The sequence below is a fragment of the Anopheles funestus genome, chromosome 2RL (genome assembly GCF_943734845.2).
Source record: "Anopheles funestus chromosome 2RL, idAnoFuneDA-416_04, whole genome shotgun sequence".
Taxonomy (NCBI): Eukaryota; Metazoa; Arthropoda; class Insecta; order Diptera; family Culicidae; genus Anopheles; species Anopheles funestus.
In genome coordinates, this window is record NC_064598.1 from 101,078,875 (window position 1) to 101,102,869 (window position 23,995).

General features: G+C 41.2%; 2 protein-coding genes across 4 annotated transcripts in view; both read right to left on the reverse strand.

Annotated features, from left to right (window-relative positions):
• Nucleotides 1-18,084, reverse strand: part of LOC125764592 (arrestin domain-containing protein 3-like) — a 29,187-nt gene extending 11,103 nt beyond the window's left edge. The window contains exons 1-2 of one of the 2 annotated variants that reach the window (XM_049428967.1): nt 13,119-18,084; nt 1,145-1,366 (exon numbers count right to left, since the gene is read on the reverse strand). In XM_049428967.1, the coding sequence (XP_049284924.1) occupies nt 1,145-1,256 (112 nt within the window). In that variant the 5' untranslated portion in view covers nt 1,257-1,366; nt 13,119-18,084. Of the gene's footprint in view, nt 1-1,144; nt 1,532-13,118 lie in introns of those variants that run through there. The other variant, XM_049428968.1, reaches the window with a different exon arrangement.
• Nucleotides 18,085-19,105: 1,021 nt separating this feature from the next.
• Nucleotides 19,106-23,933, reverse strand: LOC125764591 (sorting nexin-2). 2 transcript variants are annotated; one of them, XM_049428965.1, is made up of 5 exons: nt 23,464-23,933; nt 22,885-23,009; nt 21,916-22,804; nt 21,701-21,853; nt 19,106-21,625 (listed from the first exon to the last, which is right to left on the reverse strand). In XM_049428965.1, exons 1-5 carry the CDS (start codon nt 23,596-23,598, stop codon nt 21,575-21,577), a joined length of 1,353 nt encoding a protein of 450 aa, XP_049284922.1. In that variant the 5' UTR covers nt 23,599-23,933; the 3' UTR covers nt 19,106-21,574. The 2 variants fall into 2 exon arrangements, with proteins under 2 accessions (XP_049284922.1, XP_049284923.1); XM_049428966.1 differs by having other exon boundaries at nt 22,885-23,006; nt 23,464-23,932.
• Nucleotides 23,934-23,995: the final 62 nt, after the last annotated feature.

Here is a 23,995-nt window from a genome sequence, read left to right on the forward strand (position 1 = left end):
CCATGGAACGGGCGGGAAAGGGCAAAAGCCCAACCGGATACAGTTCTTACCGGTCAGCATCTACTGACTGGTTGGTATTGCAAGCAGGCGCTCTGCAAAAGGTGTATGACACCGATGTGATTACGACGGATGTGTGGCCCGTTATACCCGTTGGCAGGATTTCTGTCATGTCAGTTCCATGGAATGTCATACCATGTGGTGAGTATGGCGGTTCGGGTCGAGCATGGAAGGAAACTTCCATGTCACCTCGTTGTTCCTGTTGTACTTTTGGAACGATAAGATGGCGAAGGCTTTAGGGATTTTCACCCGATGATGGGGTTGGGAAATGCAAACGCGTGATAACTGAGCTCCGGCACGGAAATCTAGTGACATGTGTAGATTACGTCGAAAAGCTAACAATGATCAGGTTTTTGGTTGGGAAGGAGGGGTTGTGTCCCTTTTTCTACGTCGTGTGCCGTCGTTGCCCAAAGTTGGGATGCTACTTGTAAGGATGTAAATTTGTACATTTGCCAAATTACGGACAACAGAAAGCTTGTGTACTTTCTTGTGTTTCAAGTAGACCCAAAGCCCCTGTTCCTAACCTGTTTTCTTTAGCGAGAAGGAAGCAGTTGCTTCGAGTGGTAAACATTGTGTCATTTACAGCTAAAAAAAAAAAGGTTCCCCAACGTGTGTTCTCTGCTGTTACATTGATAAGATGGAACTTTGGAATTATTGATCGGCTGTACTGAATGTATAGAATTAATTAGGAAAGTTGTTTTCAGATGTTTGCATGAAATTTTTTTTCATGAAAAGTAAAACATGTTTTAAAAGTCATGTTCATTAGCACACAGCACAGGTTGGATCGATCGATAGAGTAATGTCAACTGCAAAGAAGAGACTGCCTATGGTGATGATCTGGAAAATCTCTTAAAACAGGTCGTGAAAGCGTTATATCGCTGTAATCCACAGTTCCCATCGTCCTCACCATTGTGTGCTTAGTACCTTCTTAGTCGCTTTAGCTACTCTGGATTTACTGCTTCCATGGTACTCTCTTACTTTCATTATTATTACCTTTTTTTTGAAGCGAGATAGCAGGAATGGAAAACGGGGGGACAGTATGGGGACACACACCATGGACATGTTCGTGCACTTAGCGCATACTTACACTTGAGCTTGAAATTTTCCGTAGTGTGCATTATGACTCGCCCCGAGAGCACTTCACCGGCGTAGTAGTGCTCCTTGTCGAGTCGAATATCGAGCTCTTTGATGTAATCCATGGTGTGTGACCGGCAGGATGGTGACCGTAGGATCGAGCGTTTGTTACGAGGACGTCTCTCCCTGACGACAGATTGATTTTTTTAAATAATGCGCTTTCTGGTTGACGTAGCTGAAACAATTTTCAAAATGAGAGAAAGGACATGAGTCATTAATCGAGCAGAAGGGACAGAGAGTGGGTATATTATTATGATTTAAATATTTCATTACAATCAAAGTAACGGACACAGGTTGCTAGGTGAGCTGAGTCGATTAAATATTTTCCTTGCGTCGATGTTTGTCCATGCTGGTTCCAAGAGGGTTAATAAATAAATATAAACTCCGCTTGAGTTCATTTCCCTAATGGAGCATTTTGTAAAGAGAATAAATGATAATGAAATTTACTGTGCAAAGTGAGTTCTAATGAAGGTGACAGGAAGAAATCGAAAATATGATAAAATAAAACAATCGTTCGAGACGCAACATAATGGAGACGCCCAGTCGTTCACGTGTTGTATGAAGTTAAGCTCAATTTGTCACTCTCAGTGGCCAGGCTGGCGTTAAAATTGATTATAAATTGTTCGGCTTCTTTTTATCGATCATACACCCGTATCATAAAACCATTAACAGCGGCAATTACTCATCGATTTTCTTTGCACGAAACGATTTTACAAGTGTCAATGGATTTATGTACCATTCAGCAAAAAAAAAACACAATAAAAGCTTCCCGTTTCGCTTCTTACGGTTGATAGCTACTCATTCTGCGAACCAAAAGAACACGCCCTTTCATCTTTACGCACGGGGTACAATATAAGAAATAATTGAAGCGAAAATTGAAGAAATATAATTTCATAAGCCCTGTACCGTTGGGAAAAGGCGCTTTCTATGGTGGGATATTTATTTTTTGAAACGCATTACAACAAATTGTGAGGAAATCAAACAGCAAACAAAAACAAACAAAAAATGAACCATCAATTATCCAGCTTGCCACGGTGCAAGATTGTTAAAATTTCTACACAAAACGATTTTGAAAGCTCCAACCGAGAAACTAATTTATAAAAAAAGAAGGCACAAAGGAGAAAGAATGAAAGCAACATAAAAGAAAAAAAAGGTGCAAACAAGCGTACAAAATACGTCCCATAAAGTGAGTTCAACCCCGTGCAATTCGGGCAGAAAGTCGTCGTTAGACGAACACCGTTTGGGTATAGCTTGTGCTGTTGGCTTACGGAAGCCAGAACATAATGTTTGCTGGTATCCCAAGGAACTAACAACTTTTCTTCGTGAGTGAGATGCTAATGAAAAACGCAGCTAAAGGTGAACAGGAAAATAATAACCAAAAATGAGGAATCGTGCCGGTTTTTGCTTTAGTGCCTTTCGTGGTGCGTAACTTATTTGTCTTACCTATTATATAAATATACCAAGAAAAGGTAATAGAATAACAATAATAATCACTACAGCGATACAATCGCTTCCCGCGCTTTGATGGAATTTTATTTAGCAAAACACATGAAAGTGTCGTTAAAGTACAGGCAAAGCTCATTAACAACAAACGAGAGTAAAAGAAAGAAAAAAAACCAGCAACAGTAACAACGAAACAAACCAGACCGCAAAGTTCGTTGAAACGGATCAAAGGGCTTGCGAGCAGCACCGGAAAGCTGTGTGGTGTTTCCATCAAGCGGACCAGTTTGTACAACGGAGGAAAAGTTTAAGGAAATTATTATTCCTTTTTCGCTTCGTGCTTCACCTGCCAGAAGACACGGTAATGAAGGTTTCTGTGTTTTGTATAAAAAAATCGCTACTTGTGGAAATTTCTTTAGTTTTTCTTAGGAAAAAGCTTGTCTAGACGAACTAGGATTGAAGAATAAAATTAGTAAAAGCTTTCTAATATTAAACTAGCAACAGTATCTTATCGATTTCAAGAGTCGGAATTTGTTTTTCTAGCTTTCTATTTTAAACAAATTACCAATTTTTATAATTTTGATTACAAATTAAACCAATCCAGTGCGCATTCATATTTTTTCGCTAATCAAAATAAATAAACCTCATCCCGAGCTACCGAATCGATTCCAAGGAAACAAAACAAAATCATCCCCATTGCTAATTCCCTTCCCGGAAATGATTGAGATCCTAATTTTTGGCGTATTTATAAAAGCTTACCGCGAACTAATTCAAATTATTTGACCAAATCGTTTGGGAATCTTCTTTCCTTCGAAGTTGAAGCCTACCGAGAAGATGTAACGATAAACCAACAAGACATTCGGGACCCGTTTCACCTCGAAAGATGCCGAAAACGTTCATTTACCAAAGCAAGGCACTTGCGGTACTGGATGGAAATTTGACGACTTCTTTCGAGTTTTTTTGAGGCCACCCCAACCGAATTCCTCCGTTTCATTAGTCACAGGAAAAATGATCCCTGAAATGTGATTGAAAAAGTTTACGTGCTTCGAGGGGGAAGGGAGGCAACTGGAATGGAGCAGCAGGATATGATTTCCCCACCGCTGCTGCTGCAAAGGGAAGCCTCTCCCAAACAATGGATCTCGTTGCGCTATTTGTACGTTTCGTGCCTTTGCTGGTGAGATTTCACACAAATGGGCAAGAGCATAAAACCATACGACGGGTTTGTTTACCTTCTGGCCAATCGGGGCACGCGAGTATGTTGGCCCAACGCAGAGGAATTTCCAGCCAGTTTTATTGTCAACTCTATGAGTTGTTTGCCTTCAATGCGTCTAACTCACAGACACACGTACAAATGAAGGCACATTGTATAGTAAAACCCAACAAAATGCGCATTTGGAATGAGCATTTTTGGGGAAACGTTTGGTTTATGAGACCCGAGCTTTATTTGGGGTACTGTTTGGTTTTTGGGGTTTATTTAGTCACTTCCCATCACCAGCTCGGCATGCACGTTCAGCTCAAATCTCCACCATTCGCCATTCGATGCCTCTTGACAAATAATTGCGTAATGATTAAATTAGATTTGGTTCGTCACGGAGCACAGCAAGTGTCATCTCGCAAACAGTCACCGATTGGGCTCATCCTAGTTCCCATCAGCGACGGAAGAGATTGATAAACTTTATCCCATAGTGTATATATGAGTGTGTGTTCTTTCAAATAAAAGAGAGAGAGAGGGAGAGATAGAAAGAGAGAAAGAAAGGATCATCTTCCAGCGTTCGGATGCAACGGGGCATAGAATTTGACTTTGTGGTGAGCTTTCCCCGAGCGAGCTAATATCGAAAGTTGGTACGAATTTAATAGAATGTGCGGTTGGGTAATGACTCCATGGCAATACGGTTAAAAGAGAAAAAGCATACAAAATAGGGAGGGAGAAAAACGAGATGGAAGAAGGAAATTAGCAGTGGAGACATTTTGATGTTCCTTTCCCACCATGGTGCAACATAATTTGGTGCAATATGGTCTTCTCTCGCAGGACCATAATATGGGTTTCGGTTGAAAATGGCACATCCGACCTGATGAACCTATCCTCCCCTTCATGAAATGTATGAAACTTTCGCAACAAACGTAACCAACGATGAAAATGATGTGAACGTGCCTGGTTGATGTGGATCGTGTTGTCTTGATGCAATTGGTGAAATGCTCTGGGATGATGTTATTGTAACATGAAAGCGTATTGTAAAGCGGAATGATGAAAACGACGCTCAACTTGTTTAGTACAATGTGGGACAATTTCTGCATTAAAGCGCAATATAATGTCTTTCGCTCATTTTAGGCGTTTAAACAGAGTTTTTTCGCATATTTTATACAAGAAGTTTCGCAACACAGTTCTTAAAATTAGAATAATAAATAAATAACACATGAATATAATATATTACTCCAAAAAATAACTGATATAATAAGAAAGAACAATAATCCTTCAGAATAGAAAAAGTAGTATACATTAGCCAAAATGTATGAAATATGCTGAACAAAAACATCCTTGCCTCAAGTCGATGATCAGCATTTATATGTATTTTTAATGGAGAAAATGCTACAATCCATTCCACCTCAACCTCAACCCCATATCGAACCATTTCTGATCGAGGGGCTTTCTTTCAAAGAGATTTCCACAGAATGGTACTCCATCACTCGTGAAACGCAAATAAACATGCAATAAACAGCACCACGGGACACTCGATGTTCGATTTGCGTCAACGCTTCGTCCGGAACACGTCCAAGCTAATCGGATCATAATCGATTTTGGAATATCCTGTTATCCACCACCAGATAAAATGCACCACCGCATGGACCGCTTTTGGGATGGCGGGAATTTCCGTCCGGCTCTCCGCGAAACCCCGAGCTAGGTCGCTTATGAATATTGATTAATGGAAAGTTTTCTCCCATCCGTGGCACTAGTTTCGCGATAGATATCGGTGCCACTTGGTCCCGCTTGGAATGACGTTTGCCCACCGTGCGCGCGATTGTGTGTGGAGCTTTTTATTTTGCTGCCGTCATGCGGTTTTGTCCATGTCGTAAAAGAAGGTCACCGGAGCTACTTAGGGTGAACGTTGCGCGATGAAGCTACGCGCTACATGCTGGAGACTGGAGTATTACGATGTAAATATTCCACCGATGGAATGGAAGAGAGGCAGCTTGAGGTGCGTCAGGGGGAGGATGTACTTGTGTGTGAGCACTTTGCATTGGATTATTATTGAGCCGATCCAATCGCTCAATTTTCACGGTGAAATCGGATCATTTCCATATTCGGTTGTGAAGTAAGCAGGGTAGTGAAAAAAGGAGTGTCGCGGGAAAATTATTCCCCGCTTCACTTTTTAGCAGCCAGAAAAAGACGGCCGTGCAAAAGCTCTTCACAAAGTTCGACTCTGATGGTGGGAAGGTTCATTTTTTTTTGGTGGGCATACTTGAAACCGAAGTGAAACTGAGTGGCTTTTCGCGGCCACGTGGTTTTGAATGATGCTTATTCGAGATTTTACTCGTACGATGAGCCGAGGATGATAAGATTATTATCGCTTTTTATCGCTGTCAACACGCGGTTCGCATTGGCTGTGGGACCGAAAAGCAATGGGAATAGCTTGTCAAGGTAAGGGGTAAAAGCTGTGTGGAGGGAACGAAAGTTGATCAAAGCTTTCGCTAATTTATGCTGTACGAGTAAAATGTGTAACTATGTGGTTTTGGAGCCACGAAAGAGCATCTCATTAATATTCAATTATCATGACTTCCAGAGTACTTTCTAAGTGGTAGCTATAAGTAAAATCTGTCGAGGCGTTAAAACAAGCGTTTAATAAACTAAAATGAGATAAATCATTGCGTATATTTGGGCGTTTCCTAAATTACATAATTTATTAGATCAGTTGACAAATTTCTTTTATTATAGTACTGCTTTGATTTATTCTAACTTTTTCTCGCGTTGTTTCAAAGTCACACATTTGAAACTATGCATTCGTACTATAATAATGTAGTTGAACTTTTTTTTAACCTAACGGTCTATAACGCACATAAAATCTCTCATTCTACTTTTATTGCCCAAAGAAAAAAGTGAATCCAATCAAGCAAAGCGAACGAACGAATGAATGACAAAAAAGCACAAAGATTCGTACAGTACCAAAACGGTCCCACCGGTAACGTTCAGGGGGGAAATAAAAAGTATCAAACAAGATGGATGGAAAGATTAAAGGATGGTGGAACTCGCTAAACGATGGCACATTGATTTGCGTGCGTGAGAATCACGTGTTGGGCCGGTACGCATTTGGCATTGCGGAGGATCTCGTGTGAACCGCGCTGCCGTGTAAAACGTGCCCGTGAACAGAAAATAAAAGACCCAAATAAAAGTTCATTTTCGGTGGGCTGTTGCGACAAGCAAAAAAAAAGAAAAAAACCAGCCACAACATCCCATTGGGAACGGAAGGATCGAAGCCCTTTAGGTCGTTTCGAATTGTGCAACTACCAGACGTAAAGTGGAAATCGCAATAACCGTATCAATTTCAGGCACCGAACCATTTGCCGGTCCGGTCTGAAGTGCGTCAATACGGAGCACTTTCACGCAAATGGTCCACGCAAAAGGGGGTGCGAAAGTAGGGCGTGAAGTACGTCACGAATTTCCAAAAGTTTGAAGGACGCTTTTGGAAGGTGCTGGACCAGTGGAGGGAGGTGCGCATTGTGCCTTTGTGTGGAATATTTAGTATTGTTCGACAACATGAAAAGATCTTATCCTTTGCTTTATGGGTTCAAATAAAAGAGAGAGAGAGAGAGAGAGAGAGGGATATATATGTTTAGCAAATAAGAGTTAATTATTTTGATGGTTTGATGAAAAAGTTTTCCCCAACAACGCCTTGTAACAGCAACAATGTGATGAAAAAAACGAGAAATTAGTAATGAGACGCGTTATGGTATGGAATGGTAAATTGGTATGGTTCAGGCATAAAGTATTCCGTACCATTTCTATCCGTTATCTTCCGATTTGCAAAGGAATAGAAATAAAAATATGCATGAAAAAGCACAACCAATGTGTCTATCAATATATCAATCACAGACAGAATGTTCGATTCAAGCACTGAAGTTCTCACTTGTATGGAAATTGCACAGCATCTCCAAATTCTACCTCACTTCATTCGTCCCATCATCCCATGTAGCCTTCAAATGTCAAATCACTCAAGCTTGTTCACGTTGAGACGTAGCGGAACATCCACCGCAGTCTCGTTCGAACCACCAATTACACCAGTCTCATCCACATCCAGATAAGACAAGGATCGAACAGCAACGTTGTGTGGGGGGCACGGTATCGAAAGCGAACATCTTTCTGTGATGGGATCCTGGGTTTCGTGTGTGTGTGCGTTTACATGATCTTTTTCTATTTCATACCCGTTTACGCTGGCCTTTAATTGAATTTCTAATCAGGTGATTTATTGTTTTGTTTACTAATGTGAACATGTTCCCTTTTTTTCAGCAAGAATCTGTGGGTGTGAGGATTTTTTTCCCTTTATTGTCCTTACTAGCTTGTATGTGTATGTGACAGGGGGTTGAGGATATGTTCTTGTAGAGAGCGAAAGAACACATTTTCCCATCTCAACCAACCCCAAAGTGCTGTGTGGGATGTGTTGTTATTGAGGTTTTTCTTTTAGCTTTAGCATTGTACTCCATTCCACCCTCTCAGGACACCATCCAAATCCAACCGTTTCCGGTTTTATTGCTACCTCGATTTTTCGTTCGCACTAAGCATTTGCTTTTGGTAGTTTCTTGATAAGCGTTGAGCAAACAAAAAAAAAGCAAGCAAGCGGAGAATCAAAAACTTTTTGGGCAACTTTTTGGCCCCAATACAAAAAAGCTTTGATTGTACCGCACACCAATAACAAGGAAACAGTACTTCTCCTTACTTTCGGTACGAGAGAAATTTGGGAAATAAAAAAAAGAAGAGGCAAATCGCAACCACTTGTCTGTTTCATGTCGTTTTTCTTCACCGAGGCTTTTATTTTCTTTTTGTCGTTTTTATTCGTTTCTTTTCGCTCCCTTTCCATTGCTGTCTTGAAACGTGGATAAATTGTGTGTTTTGGAGTCGAAGCACCAAAAAGCAGTGGATTAAGATTTCCCTTTTGGTACAAAGGAGAAGACCGAATGGATTATTTTTTGTTTTGGTTCCCCCCGGGGACCATTATCATTCCCTTGAGAAAGTCTGGTTGGTTTTCCCCGGGACGGAAGTTAACCGTTTCGTGATCGGTTCAGACTAAGGCGAGGGGCATCATTTCTGCACCATTGCCCAGCGGCCCAGTGAGAAACGTATCCCGGACTCACAAAACAAAAAACGCCAACAACAAGAAGAGCTGTGAAGATTTTATTTTTCAATCGTTTCATCTTGGTCGGTTTTGGTTTTCCGTTTTATTCACACCATCCATTAAATACTTCCCCAATTCGCATCGATTTTTAGTCTTGCGATTGTTTCGTTACATTATTGGTAGTTTCTTTGTTACGAGATGACGCACACTTTATTATCCAATTTTTCCATCTAACTATTGCACCAGTTGGCTTAGGTGTAAATGTTAATTTGCTTCCATGGTAAGGGAGCAGAGAGTAAAATAAACCGGTTTGCGATCGGTTTTCCATTTCATATGCATATACACTTAACACGTTCGCATAACTCGAGCGACGTGATGCAATCGCAGCAAATGGAATTAATCCACCGGGAAGCATAAGACGCTTGAAGGTGCCGTAGTATCCATCGCCCAAAAACCGGTTCATCGTCAGGAGGGCGCCAGGAAGATGGCACATATGATGGTCCACTACACACGTCACGTTTCCGCTTACTTGAAGTCGTTCAGGTTATGAACGCTTCAAGTGTGCTTTTCATCCAGAGTGGCCAGTGTGCGGGTGGGTGTGTTCCATTTCATATTTAATGCATTTTTATTGCGATTGCCTTTAATGTAAACCGATGCTAGTTCCTTGCGTCCTCGTAAAAGGCTGTAACTGCCTTGAGGTTTGGTTCTGCCTCCCAGTGCGTTCGAGTGAAAGTGAACGGGTGTTTGTTAATATGTACCTGTTGGGTGATTGTACTTGAATTTTAAATTTACCGCGCATACACTGAGTGTATGGGTAGTTGTGTGTTTGTGCAAAATTCCTAAGGATGAGTTTTGCCATTTTATAGAATGACTTTACTTCCTTGTGAGACAGTCATCGGAAAAGCTATTGCGGCACAATCGAATGATATACGGTCACAAAGCGTCGGTTATAAGATTTGTAAATATTAAATGAGTTATGTGATAACCGGCGTTGGTTCCACTCGACAGGACGTCGTATCAAATCTCATCCGAACCGTCACCCCGAAGCAAGGACTGACTATCCGGCTAGACGGTAAACATAAGTCTTGTAAACCAGGAATGGACCTAAGGCTACAAACTACCAGGCGTCTCCATATTTTTATTTAATAATTTCAAAATAACGCATAGTACAACTACACATAAAGATGGACACAGACTACCATCCTACGGGTAAGTTGAGCCAAAAAAGCCACAAATTAAGGCCAAGATCTCTTACAGTCAAACAGGTACTAATAATTAAATGATCAAACAACAGCAATACTGTTTAAGTTACAAACTACCAGGCGTCTCCATAAAATTTTGTTTTATAATAATTTCAAAATAATGCGTAGTACAACTACAGACAAAGGTGGTGGTGTAACCGACTATCAAATCACGTACAGACCGTCCCTCCATCTGGACTGCTGAGCAAGGACTGTTTATCCGACTACAAGGTAAAACACGTCTAGTAAATCACCAATGGCCGACATGATCTTTGAGGTCCTTAAGATAAGAAGAGAGAAGAATATCATATTTTTTTAAAATTATCCTAGAGAAAACTATAAATGTTTTCTTTAACTTTTAAATGTATTGCTTTCAAATGTATAAAAGTTTAGACTCATATGACCACCATCGTTTCATAGTGCACCAGGAAGCTCGCATCCATACATACACTTTTCGGCACGCCCGAGACAGATAAACGAAACCGTCCATTTCGAAAGCTATGTTGAAAGCTTTTGTGGGCAGAATAGTTTAAAAGATTGCTTCCCGTGGGATTGTAACTGATGTGTTGGGTTGCCTTTTTACGAATTAATATATGAATGCAATGCATACGTGATACTGCATTTAAAACGTTTCACCCGTCTGTTTCAATTGCACACCTCATCTGCCCTCTCCCAGCCACGCCCTACCCCCGAAAGCCGAATGGGATATGAGCGGGCAGCAGACAGTAACCTGCCTTCTATAGAACACTGAATGTAATTATATATCCCATTCGTATGCGGTAGTGGTTGCATTTAAAAACTTGCTTCTTTATACTACTTATTGCTGAATGTGGCCAGCATGAAAGCGAAGGCAGCAGCAAATGCAATGGCTTCAATTCAATTGCAACTTTACTCCATAAAGCCGTACACACGCATTCCCGTTCCCCGCACGAAAGTTCTTGTTAGGGTGTGTGTGTTTTGCGTGCAACAGTTAATCAGAAAATTCCATTCTCTGCTCACTCACAGCAACTGCACTATTTGCAATGGTGAAAATGGTGAATGCAAGAATCAAATTGAATTTTGCCTCGACAGAATAGCGCACGAACAACACGCAAGAACGAGGACGAGGAGTGTTGGCACTTGTTGTTGCTTTGCGCTTTTTTTTGCTTGCTTTTTAGACAAGCAAAAGGCTGAGCTTTGATGCAAATATTTATTGCACACCACTTGAACCAAGTGCGCTTTTATTAAACTGCGAATTGTGCATCACTTACAATGCACATTTGGTTTTTTTTGGGAGGACATCAGGAAGGGAAAGTATTCTTAACCTCCAAACCGTTGCATTATGTTAAATTATTTTCTTCTTCCGATGACGCAACATATGCACATTATATCGCGTGAGTAGTGTGTTGTGGAGTAGCAAGTTTAATTAAATTCCTACAATATCATATTGCAAAACGAATGTTCACAGCTGAGACAAATGGTAGTTTTCACACGGAACGATCAGTCCCAGTGCAGTCCTGAAAGCACACCGAACACGAGACAGTGTATACAAGACACCGGGCACATCGTGGGAAAAGGTTTGCAACAAAAAAAAGCATAACTTTTCTAAACCGATCCATCCGTTCGAAGGTTGACATGGTAATGGATGCTCGCGAACCGGCTCGTCATTCCATACGGAAGGCCAAAACGGATGACTTCACCCAACATTTGGGCCCATTCTGTATTTGCTATTTTATTTGCCCGAACCGAAGGAATCCTTTCGCGCACGACTCAATCGCATTTGGAGGAAGTTTTCATGGCAACAGTATGATTCACATGCTGGATGATTGGATTGGGATGTAGGAATCTTTTCCAAACCCCACACGAAACGAACGAACATCGTTGCAGGGCGAACTAACTTTATGATGAGGCTCGTTTCAGCTGCCTCGAGTTGATCGTTCGGTATGGGAAGAAATACAAATTTGACATCGTCGGAGGTGGTTTTTTTCACACCCCTCACACCCATGCCGACAGAGAAGCCGGGCCGAGTGGGATGGTCTTTTGGAAGTTTACTTTTGTGCAGCCAAAAGGCACACAATATCTGGCAGCAAGACAACAATTGGCCGGGAATGGAATGTTGGGAAGAAAATGATATTTTACACAATTTTGCTATCGGCGGGCAGAAGGCAAACCTGTCAGAGTTTGCCAGAAATATCTGTCGTTGTGAGAAGCTGGATGGGAGGTAAGATTCACCGGCAAATCCTACATAACCTCGGTGGCACGGAACTTGAGCGGTTCAAAATTATGTAAATTGGCCACGCGTGAGGAATGGGCCGCGTTCCTATACAAGAGCCATTCTTTCCCTTGCCTCGTAGGTTACAATGAATCTGGGACAGATTTGCAAGTGCGGGGAGGTGGGAGGTTGTTTGAGGCAGGGGGAAATTGTCCTAGATAGAAAATGTGTATATAAGGGAATGTAAGGACACGGGCAAAGAATTTTGTGGAAATTGGTTATGTTTCGGTGAGGAAAAGTTCGGCAGTTTTTGCTGTGTTAGTTTGAACATAAACGATTGAATTCGACACAATTGCGATGTAATTTAATGCCTGGATGTTTATTTTAATTTTTTGTCTGTATACCTGATTGATAACAGTCGTTAAAGGAATGCTCATTATTGAAGAAGAAAAAAAACCAGACTTTTTGCAAGTTCTGGTGACATTTTTTTGTAAAAATAATGATATTCTCTACGGTCCATGAAAAACAATGCTTTGCCATGGCTACAAAAGTTTCGTATCAGTGAACCAAACAACACTTTGTTACATGGTTTAAGTGACAAAATTTAAATTTACAACCATTTATTTCCTTCTATCCCATGTTGCACTCTCCTACCCTGTGCTCTGCGCTCTTCCCCTCGTACGTTCCCTTAAATTCAGGTCTGCCATAAAGAACCAAAACAAAAGTTCTTACCGATGATGAGCGATGCTGCACGGTGATAAAATCCAAAAACTCTTCTAAACACTGAACAAACACCTGCGCTACCAACCAGCGCTGGTTCACCACAGACACCCGTGGATTATCGCTGGCAGGCGCCGGAATATCCGCTGGGGATGATGTTTTTTTTTGCTTCCTCTATATCTTCCCGGCACTCCGCACACAGAAACGCACTGTACCGCACCTGCCCTTGCCTACCTCGTAAGGCTCGTTTCACCTTTGCGAAGTGATGACGCTGACAATTAAGCGCCAATTAACGATTCACCACGAGGCAAAACGGAAATGCGGCCCGTTTCCCCCGCAGGGAAAGGGACCGAATTATGACACAAACCAACCACAAACAACGGATTTTACGTGCATGTAGGCGTGTATGTGTGTGTGTGTACAGGTTTTTGGCGCGCAGAAACACCGCGAATTTTCGCAAAACCACACTGGAACGATTCCGGAGTGGAAATGTAGGTTTTTCCACGTCTTTTTGCTACCGAACCGAACCGACACAAGAACGGATGTTAACTGATGTGGTTAGCAGCATGTTGTTTCTCTGCTTGCGTAAACCTAACATTAATCGGTATGTGTCTGTATATGTGTGGACATTCGGGTTGGTTTCGTGTTTGCTTCGGCATAAAGGCATAATGGGTGGTACCGAAAGGACTGATTAAGTTTTACTCTGGAAAATATAGAAAATGTTTGTTTGAAAATATGTATTTATTTTCATATAAACTGCAAGTATGACTTAAAAATACATATTATTTTCCTTGTTTGAAAAATGAATTTAAAATTTTATTTTAAAAACCACCAGGCGTCTCCTTCAAATTTCTTCGTTCACCATATCTCGTCGCATACTGCGCATCGTGCTTTTTTGAAGTGCGTCACCAACACCAATATAAGCACTGTAAGTGTGTGTGCTGACGATTATTTCACCATCAGCCCAACCGGAGAGTAGTGTGCGTGGATATCCTGTTTAGTATTGTTTTCTCTTTTTAGCCACACCAGTCGCGACGTACCATGTGGCGGTAACTTTGTTTGGACGCGTACGAAATTTGGCCATCATTGCGTGATGTCAGCTTGTGTTTGCAAATGTAAATTTCACACACAAGCTCATGTTTTTTTTGGGAATGCTTAGACAAAACTGCTCTGGATATGAATACAATAGATACTGTACGGTAGCGTATGAAAAGTTTTACGAATGAAAATATGGACTTTAAATTCGTTTTTTTTGCAAATAACTATAGATACTTTATTGTTTTGAATGGAGAATTGATACAGCAATTGCAGTTTCTTACCCAGTTTAAGGTGAGGCTTTGAAGTATGGATAAGTTTCCTCTTAATCAAATACATATATTACGTTCCACACTAAGGATTTTAAACAAAATTTCTTTGTGAGAACGAAAACGAAAAAGGAGGTTGAAAAGGACAATAGAACTATAGAACACCCCATCTAATCTAATGTACTAAAATCGGATATTTATTACCGAACCTTCTGTGCTTCCAGTTTAATAGAATATTTTTACTGCAGGCCCTTTTTATCCTTCATAAAAAGTACACGATTGAGCCTTCATGAATGCACTTATAAAAATTTTAAACCTACACATACACACCACATACACAGCCATAGCACATAGATCGCCGGAGCTTATGTTGGCTTGTTATTATTATTATTACTCCTGACTTCCCACTCCCAAAACGGGCTAACACGCTCGGCAGTTCACTAATGCAAAACTTGGTTGGCTTCATTAGTGCGGATAATTGAAATCGATCTGTGCGGAGTGGGGTTTAATTGAGATTTTCATATCTCTTTAGCCGGCACAGTATTTGTACCGTTACAATGTTTACTGCTCGTCCCAAATTACTGAAAGTGGGCCACAATTAGAATGTGGTGTGGATGAAATTTGCAAACAAAAAACAAACAAAAAAGTAATTCTTTTTTTACACGATCGAGGAAAAAAATGATTATTAAGTTGAGAACTATGTTGCGCTATGTTTTAATTATCAGGACGTAAAATTAGCAGACTTTCATGGAGACGCCTGGTCTTTCATGTTAAACCCATGTCACGGTCAGACGAATGGATGCGGGTCGAATGGATGCAGACGCAGAACCGTTTGTGTGACACCAAATTAAGGGTTCAATAAGGCAGACTTTACGAACTGTTTGTTAATTAAATTTGCTGTAAATTTTTCAACGCTAAATATGATTAAAACAGTTGGTAGAATGCTATTGATTTTTTTCTTGGTGACACAGTAATTGGCAAAATGAAACAATGACATATCTCGTTACTCTATCTAATTTAATTATGAAACAAATAATTAATGTCATGAGCATATGAACCATTAATTAAATACTATTCTGGCACAACATTTATAAACCATAATGTTTCATTTGCAGCAAACATTTCCATTGTTCATCACCAGAAAGGTTATTTGTTACTTTCGCTTCATTATAGCATAACGTTCCTTCTTTCCTAGATAAAAAACACAAATTGTTTTTAAAGAAAATGACACGTTATAAATTTCTGTCCAGCTTGTTTTACGTAAAAACAGTCCTTACGGGTGTAATTCCTTTCCGGTTTAACCGATCATCCCTTATACTAGAAAACAATAGTGTACTGCTGTGTTATTGCTTTCTCGTGGCAATTGCCGGCCCGTTGGTTCGATTCGGGATTTATGTGACTGTTTTCTTGAAAGCTTATAAGGGTATCACGGTGACATTTTCGTACGCTGTATTTATGGCTCTCGGGGATGTCTTACTTTTCATCGTACCACCATGCTATCTTCTCTTCCGACGAACTGAGATGAAACACTTGTACGAGATAATGAAGAAACTTTACCGCAGTCTTTTGCTCGTGGATGAGTTTCCGCTTAACTTGTGGTTCCGGAAGTGCGTTCTATTCAATTTGACGTATGAGTGTGTGTACGGTGTTATTATCCTTTGCAATATTATCTGCCCTAGAAGTGCGATTGATCCAAATTACCTAAATATGCTGCCATGGACAATACTTGGCTTACTAACCAAATCGACCGTCCTGTTGATCATGTATGGTGCTGTACAATATGTGATGATGTTTGTAGTAAAGTTTCAAACTATTCTATCAATCCCGGAGAGTTGTACAGGCCCAGTACAACAAGAACTTGCCAGACAATTGCACCTGGGAAAGCATGGGTACATGGAGCTTTACGAACTTCTGTGGAAAGCATCTGCAAGCATGAACGTGCTGTTCGGTGTACCTTTGCTAGCCTACCTTTCTTGGGCTTTCATTCATGCCATATCCATTTACTATGTAGTGTGTTACAAAATACTGGTTGGATGGCATAACTATGCACCACATTTACTCTTTCTGGGTGGACTCGATTTTATATGGACTAATTTCGACCTTATGTATGTAATACAAATCGTTGGCATGTGCGGTTTGATTCAGCGAGAGGTAAGTCGCAAAAAGAACTGGGATGTTCGTAAGTAGATTTTTACTTAATAGCAACACAAACCCGTAATGGCACAACAATAAATAAACAATCGTTTTGCAGCATGTTGCACTTAATCATTTGGTGTGTCACGAAATGGCTCACACGTTTCGAGGCCATTTCCTTTCCTTGGAACTTTGCTACTATCAGTAGATGTGGTACAGTTGGTTAGTGATGATGCACCCTTCAAGTTTTCACCAAATTACTCTTTTTGAAATCGATTGTGTTAAACTTTTATAGGCAACGATCGAGGTACTGAGCGTGTACTTTTTTGTTCTGCTCGGTGCAAAGTATTCGACAATTAAGAACGATCCGTTTGACGAACCTGTCGTAATTTACCTTTGGTTAGCTTTACAACATAATGCGACAGAATTTATTTGAGAGTTAGTTGATTTATTGAACTTGATTAATATAATTACGGTCAGCTGAAGGATGAGGTAAACCCAAAAATAAACACCAGAAGTAAGAGTGGATAATGATAGTTTTTGCATAATTGATAATAGATATACATTATCGGTCAAGATTGTTGTTCGTCCATTACAATCCAATGTAATCTCTCTCAGCACTTATCGTTGATCGTTTTGATTACATTCTTTTTTATCACTCTCGATAGAACGGGACAGGCGTCATCTATTTTGATAATAATTTGATTAATCAAGTTAAAGTGTTATCTTTTTCCTTGAGTAAATCCGCAAGTATATAAGGACTTCCCGCAAAATGTTGGTTCACAATCAGTGAGAGGAAATTAACACTCATTTTCCAATCATGATGAACGATAAAGTGGTGAACGGTTTGTTAATGTTAAGCACGGTGCTTGCAACCGCATTCGGCTACCTAACCATCACCTATGACCCGAAGCGTAAAGAGTTACGTGTATCAACGTTTCTGGTGATTTATAGTATCGTGCTGGCGCTCGGTTGTACGGCTACGTACCAAAGCACGCAGTTTCTGATGAGTGACACACACTATCGGAATGGATTTAGGGAAACCTACGTCAACAAGGCAATCAGTGCAGTGCAGGGTCAAGTGGTGCTGCACACGTTCCTGTCGGCCGTTCTACGGCGTTACCAGAAGCGTTACGAAATTGCCCAGCTTATTCGAGAGTTGTTTCAGCTGAAGCAGGAACTGTTCAGTGCAACAGAGCTAAGCACTAGGTGGTTGAAATGGCGCATTCTGCGAAAAATCACCATCAGTCAGTTGATCGTGACGAGCTCTTTCGTGTTGGCGATACTGCAGGTGATCGAGCTGGGCGAGAAAGACATTAGCAATGAGGTTTTTTCGCTGTGCATCTTTTACTATCCGAAGGTGAACGTTATCTGCTCCGTATCGCTGTACTACGCTGTTATGATGTTTTTGCAAAATCTGCATTTCGCACTGAACGAACGTCTGAAGCAGGTTGTGCTGGAACATACGAACGGACTGAGCGATGGAAAGCGTGGATACGTCCGCACGCAGCATACGGTGTATATTCGCAGCAAGCTCAACTATCTGGCCGACGCACGTTACCGTATTGTGGCGTGTTGTACTAAGACGCACGAGCTTTACCAGCAAATGTTACTCTCAAGCAACTTTCTCTGTATGACATTCATTATCTCACAGGTAACATAGTGATTGAAGTGGTTTACCACCGAGTAAAGATGAATATCATATTCATTAAATGTATCTACTATTTTGCAAGCTGTATCACTTTTTCGAGATACTGTACTTACACTATCGAACACAGAACAATTTGTCGTTTGCTGCACTTGGACATGAAGCGCTCACTTGTCTGTTTTGCTACTATGAGCTGTATTGCATTGCTGAGGCATGTGAATTGGTCCGAGAACAGGTCAGTTCAATGACGATAAATGATGTTGTTTATGGCCTTTGCCATAAGCCCTGGAGAACTCATCATAAATATCCAATTGGTTCGACTATTTACTGACAACGAGTCTAATTATTTTCTCTTTTGTAGTCACGGAAAACGCAAAAACTTCTGCTACGCTTAAATCTTAGTCCCATGGATCACAAGCTGAAGCAAAATGTACTGTACACCGTTCCAAGGTAAACGTATTCTTTCGATAAGTAAATACATTTCTTATGCTGCTTACAGATTGAAGTGTTTGTACTTCAAACCTTGCATCAACCGCTCGAATTTACGGCCTGCCGGATGTTCACATTGGATTACACGGTCCTTTTTTCGGTATGTTTTTCCATATCACACGTTTGAACACAAAAAAGGTTCATTTTACCGAACGTTTGTAACAGATTGCCGCCTCCGTTACGAACTATCTCATCATTCTGATTCAGTTTGAAATGGCCATTGAGCAGTAGTGGATGAAGCGTTTACCGGATGGAAGTATACCTAAAATAAAAAGGAAATGTTTTTATTTATAACTGAAAATCCTACTTAATTAAGGGACTTGTTACATAGCATTACAATTCTATAAAATAAATATTTACCTTGTGTGTATACTACATTCATGTCTTTTGTTTTGTTCGTTCGCAACACAAAAATGCAACACAAATTTAGTAATATAATATAGATATATATATGTGTATATATATTTTTTTAAATCATAACATTTCTCGCGTGTATGTTATGTTTGCTCAAACATTCTTGCTTATTATCATGGACAACGGTCAAAGGGCGTTTGAACGTGTTGCGTGGTGTTGTGTGTATGCTTTGTTTCCCCTTCTCTATGTCTCTTTCTCTGCTTGATTCTATAGTTCTTCAGATGATGATCGACAGACAGACAAACGAAACACGTATAAATGCAGTAAATGGGATCTAGTCCCGAAAGGCTTGCACTACTTGTGGAGAAACGTTCTACAAAGAGAATACACCGTCTGGTTTGGAGAAAAGCGGTTAGAGAAAAGTAGTATACATTGTATAGCTTGAAGCTTTTCCATGTTCCATGTTCGACATCTTGCTTTTTCAATTCCTGAACTGGACATACATACACACTCACGCCTTTTAACACACGCGTAAATACATCTAAGAACACAGATTGTGCACCCTTCGCAAATACATTGGAAGTATGCCCTTTACATGCTTGGTTTTTTTTGTTTACATAAATGCTACGAATCGAGGTATGAAACATGTTTCGTAGACAGTCGAAACAGTAAAACACTCGCTCGAAAAAATGATACAAAAATAGAGGCTACACATTGTATTGGAATGCTGGGAGCTGTAATTGATTGAAACACTTGCAGCCAAGCGTGCCATAAAATAACAATATTTAACGATTTCAACTGAGGAAACGCCATTTATAAAATTATAAACACATTATACAGAAATGGCTCTCTAAACTGGGATTTTTGATTGTTTCAGCAGAGTTGGGTGTTGGCGATTGGAATCGAACGGATCTAGATTCTGTACTTAACACGTGCGTGTGTGTGTGTATATAAGACGGTTTCGGTTCTGTTTGCTGCCCGTGCATGTGACTGCCGCACGCATCCTCTTAGTGTAACATTTAAGCACAGCATAAAGGTAAGAAAGGAATTCAAGAGTTTCACATTCAAACGGTTGTTCTGACGCTATCATCGAGTAAACAAATAGCCTATCTATGCAAAACATTAACTTCACAAAAATCGATGACACCTCGCATTAAACGGCAGCACCGCCTTTCATCAGCCTGTTTGCTGTCTTTGATTATCTGGTTTATCTTATGAACATAGCTTCTCTAGTTAGATCCGAAACGGAAAGAAATGGATGAGAGCGCTTGTGTATGCATCATATTATAATAGAGTTCGTATATCCTAACCTATGAAAATCTAACAATATCTTTTGTCCGGCATTGCGCACGATCAACAGAAAAGAAAAACACATTGTTTTTAGTAGTCTATCATGATTTCAAATCCTCAAAAATATGTCGCGTGGTGCACACGTGTGTGCCGTACTACTACTATTCGCGCCTCGCGGAAATGTACGCGAGTTCAGATAATACTTCCGTCGTCGTTAACAATTAGCCTTGGGAAGAAACAGATTTAACAGCTGGCTCTAAGCGAAGCGAAGAAATATCTTTGCATTCCGAGCGAATGAAAAAAGAAAACGTAACGTAACGAATGTACTAAAGTAAAAATCCAATCAATATTTCGTACGTAATTCAAGCGGGATGAAATTCAAAATGAATATGTTAAACATGTCGCGTAAATTAAGTGTGTAATAATAATCACAAAATATCCCAACGCTTGCGGTCATGCCTATTGCCCAATCGTTTACTTATTCGAGGTTTTGCACCACTTTTACACTCACCGCACGCGTGCACTAATAAATCTCCACAGCTCAGACTATTCCAAAATCAGAAACATATTTACATCGAGTGTGGCGTAGCTTTCCGTGGGACAGACAAACAAACATAACATGGGCACCTAATAAAAGTTTAAGAAAGGAAACAATTTCGCGCCAGCCTGTCGTATTGCGCGGATGTTTAACTTTGTTTGGAAAGATATGTGACAAGGGGTAGAAGCATCATGTGTGAAGCCATTAACTAGTGGCATTAGCCGTGTGTGCTACTACTCCAGCATTATTCATTAATTTTTGCAAATGCGCGCTCGCTCCGTCATTATTTACAAATACATCACTTTTGGTCGATCGATATCTCTTTGCTGCTGCTTTGCCCTTGCAAAGAGGTTGCTTTAGTGCACAATGGGAACAAATTTCATCATAAGGAAACGGGCCTACTCATTCATTCAGAGTGTGGATTGATCAGAGAAATGAGGCGTAAGAAATCTTAGGTTCAACACCCAAACAATTTCCCCAACACGGTAGCAGCTAACGCTATTGTTTGGTTTTGTTTGAGAGTCAGCGATGAAAGCTGGTTCAAACCAATGTCAACCATCCTGTTGCAGTACGCGAAGGTAGTATCGTTCTACGATATCCTAGCATTGGAATCGACTAAATTAATCGAGAGGCGCAGTTTGTCAGTCGTGGGAACACGGTCTTCGTCGTCGTCGTCGTACAGGATGGGCGGATTCATCGCGTTCGGTTCCTCTCATGCAATGTCACGAGCTACCGGTACGATCGCTTCCCAGTATCTCATTTGCTAGGGAAAATAAATCGAATAAAATAGAGACTTATTAGTTAAATGCACTGCCGGACGCTGCTACACCGCACCTACCTGTTGTTGGTGTGCCATTTGGTCCTGCAGATATTTAACAATCGTCGACTTAAAGTCACGGGCACGCGCCAGCTCAAAACGCTCCATTTCCTTCTTAATTTCACTAGAAATGTTGTCGAACTCCTTCTGGCATCGTTGTACCTTTCCTTCCCACTGTAAAGATATAGAATAATGATTCATTTTCCTGTGTTTTCTACCCTCTGTTGTTTTCGCACCTCTTCCACTTCTTTCTGGGCAAACTCCAGTTTATCGCGGCGATCTTGCAACTCCAATTTTGCCTTATTCTCACGCTTCTTCGTGAGCTGAATCTGTGCATGCTGCCAGTTCTGGAACACCTTCACTCGCTCGTGGAAAACGTCCTTTATAGCACCGAACAGCCCGATATAGTCTTTGATTGTCTCCGACAGAATGTAAAGATCCGAGTTTGCCTGCTCGGAGCGCAACAGTTCGACCTTTTCTTCCACATCCGCTAGCTGTGAAAGAGCTTGCGATAGACCCGTATGCTCCTCGCATGTACTCAACAGTGCGGCAGACTTTGCAACACCGCCCGTTAGAGTGGCTAACTCCTTACGGTGCGATACTAGCGCCTTTATAGCGGAATGTAACTTCTGCATGTGCGCATCGATTGTTTCGACCTCATTAATCTTATCGTTAAACCAGGGATCGTTTTCATCCATCTTGTACGTGATCTTGTTGACTGTTTCGCCGACCTTATTGAACAAACGCATTACGCCGGCACCGCTCAGAGCGGCTGTATTAACTGCGCGCGGCAGTTCTTGATCACTTTCGAGGAAGTTTACAAAATCCGTATCCTGGCACAGTATCGGATGCTGCGCGACACGGTTGAGGAAACGTTCGAGTGAGGCGCGTCTGTTCTCAATCCACTCTAGGTTAACGCCCGTACCGGGGTCGGACTGTGGCTGACTGCCCATTTTAACCTTCGTCGTGCCGATAATGTTCTTTTCCGGTGCCGGTGGAATAATGCGACCCATCCGCAGATATTTGCTGACGAGCAAATCGTGCAAACCGAGAAAATCACTAAAACGTCGCATCGTGAAGAATTGACGTTTCTTAAACTTTAGAATGTTTGTCTTCGTCGACACCCTATTGTGTGGGGGGTTGTGTGGAAAATAATGAAGTGATTAGCAAATTCGTATTTGTTCGACCATAGTAACTACACATACTTGTACGCTAAATATGATCCCATGCCATCGCCTACTTTCTGTGGGTCAGCAACAACTATTTCGATAAACATATCCCCTGCTTCGTCTGTCGGTACATCCTCCAGTACGGGCGATAATGGTTCCTGCTGACGAAAGGAGAACATGACGACAAAGCGTAGAGAGTGAACGACGATCGAGATCGTGAAAAACCGACCGAACATAAAACGCCCATTCAAGCCTTCTTATCGTAATCTATGAGCAGTGCGTTGTTATGCTGGTGAATCACCGTATTCATAGAGGATAGGAAACGTTAGGCAGGGTGGTGTCAACACTGAATCACACACCCCCTGAACGGAACACGCAAGGTGGCGCACATCTTATCTGTTGCCAATTATGATGCACCCCCCGTATAACGTAATTCAATCAAATTTAATTTAATTTAATGGTATTGGTTTGTTCGGTAGGCTTACACGTCTCGTCGGTTAGAAAGCGGATGCCATGCCCGCACTGCACTTGCAACTGCATGCACGTTGGCACTTGATAAGAAATGTGCAGGGGAATGGTATCGGTGACTGGACAGCCCGATAAAGATGCACAAACCTGAATCGCCGACTCAAAGATATCGTTTTCATTCTCATCGTCCGGCGATGTGATATCAACATTGTCGAAGGCTGGCTGGGTGTGTTTTTGCAACTGCTCCGTCTCTCCATGGTCCACGGTACCGTTGGTGTCCATTTTGATGCTCACGGGTGTATCCCGGGTGCCTTCTGTACTGCTAGCTAATTTCTTTATCCTCCTTCAACGACGGTCACGGCTAGTCTCACAACAATGGTTCGCTTGGAGCAGGGTCTTGCTGTCGGCGCTTCTCTACAACAAAGAAACCGTTCCGGCAACACCTGAGCACACGTACTATACCTCCGTATTTACGCTTTTTGGCACCGAATTTCCTACAGCACACGGTGCGGACAGGGATATTGAAGCGAAAGTTACTTGCACTTATCTTTGTACGCGAAAAACGAGATGATAAAAGAAATTTTAACTACTTGTCGTCAGCAAAAACAAGAAACGTCATGCGGAGAAAACGAAGAAACGCGAGCTGTCAAAGTAGCTGCGGTTTTAGAACAGCAAGCTA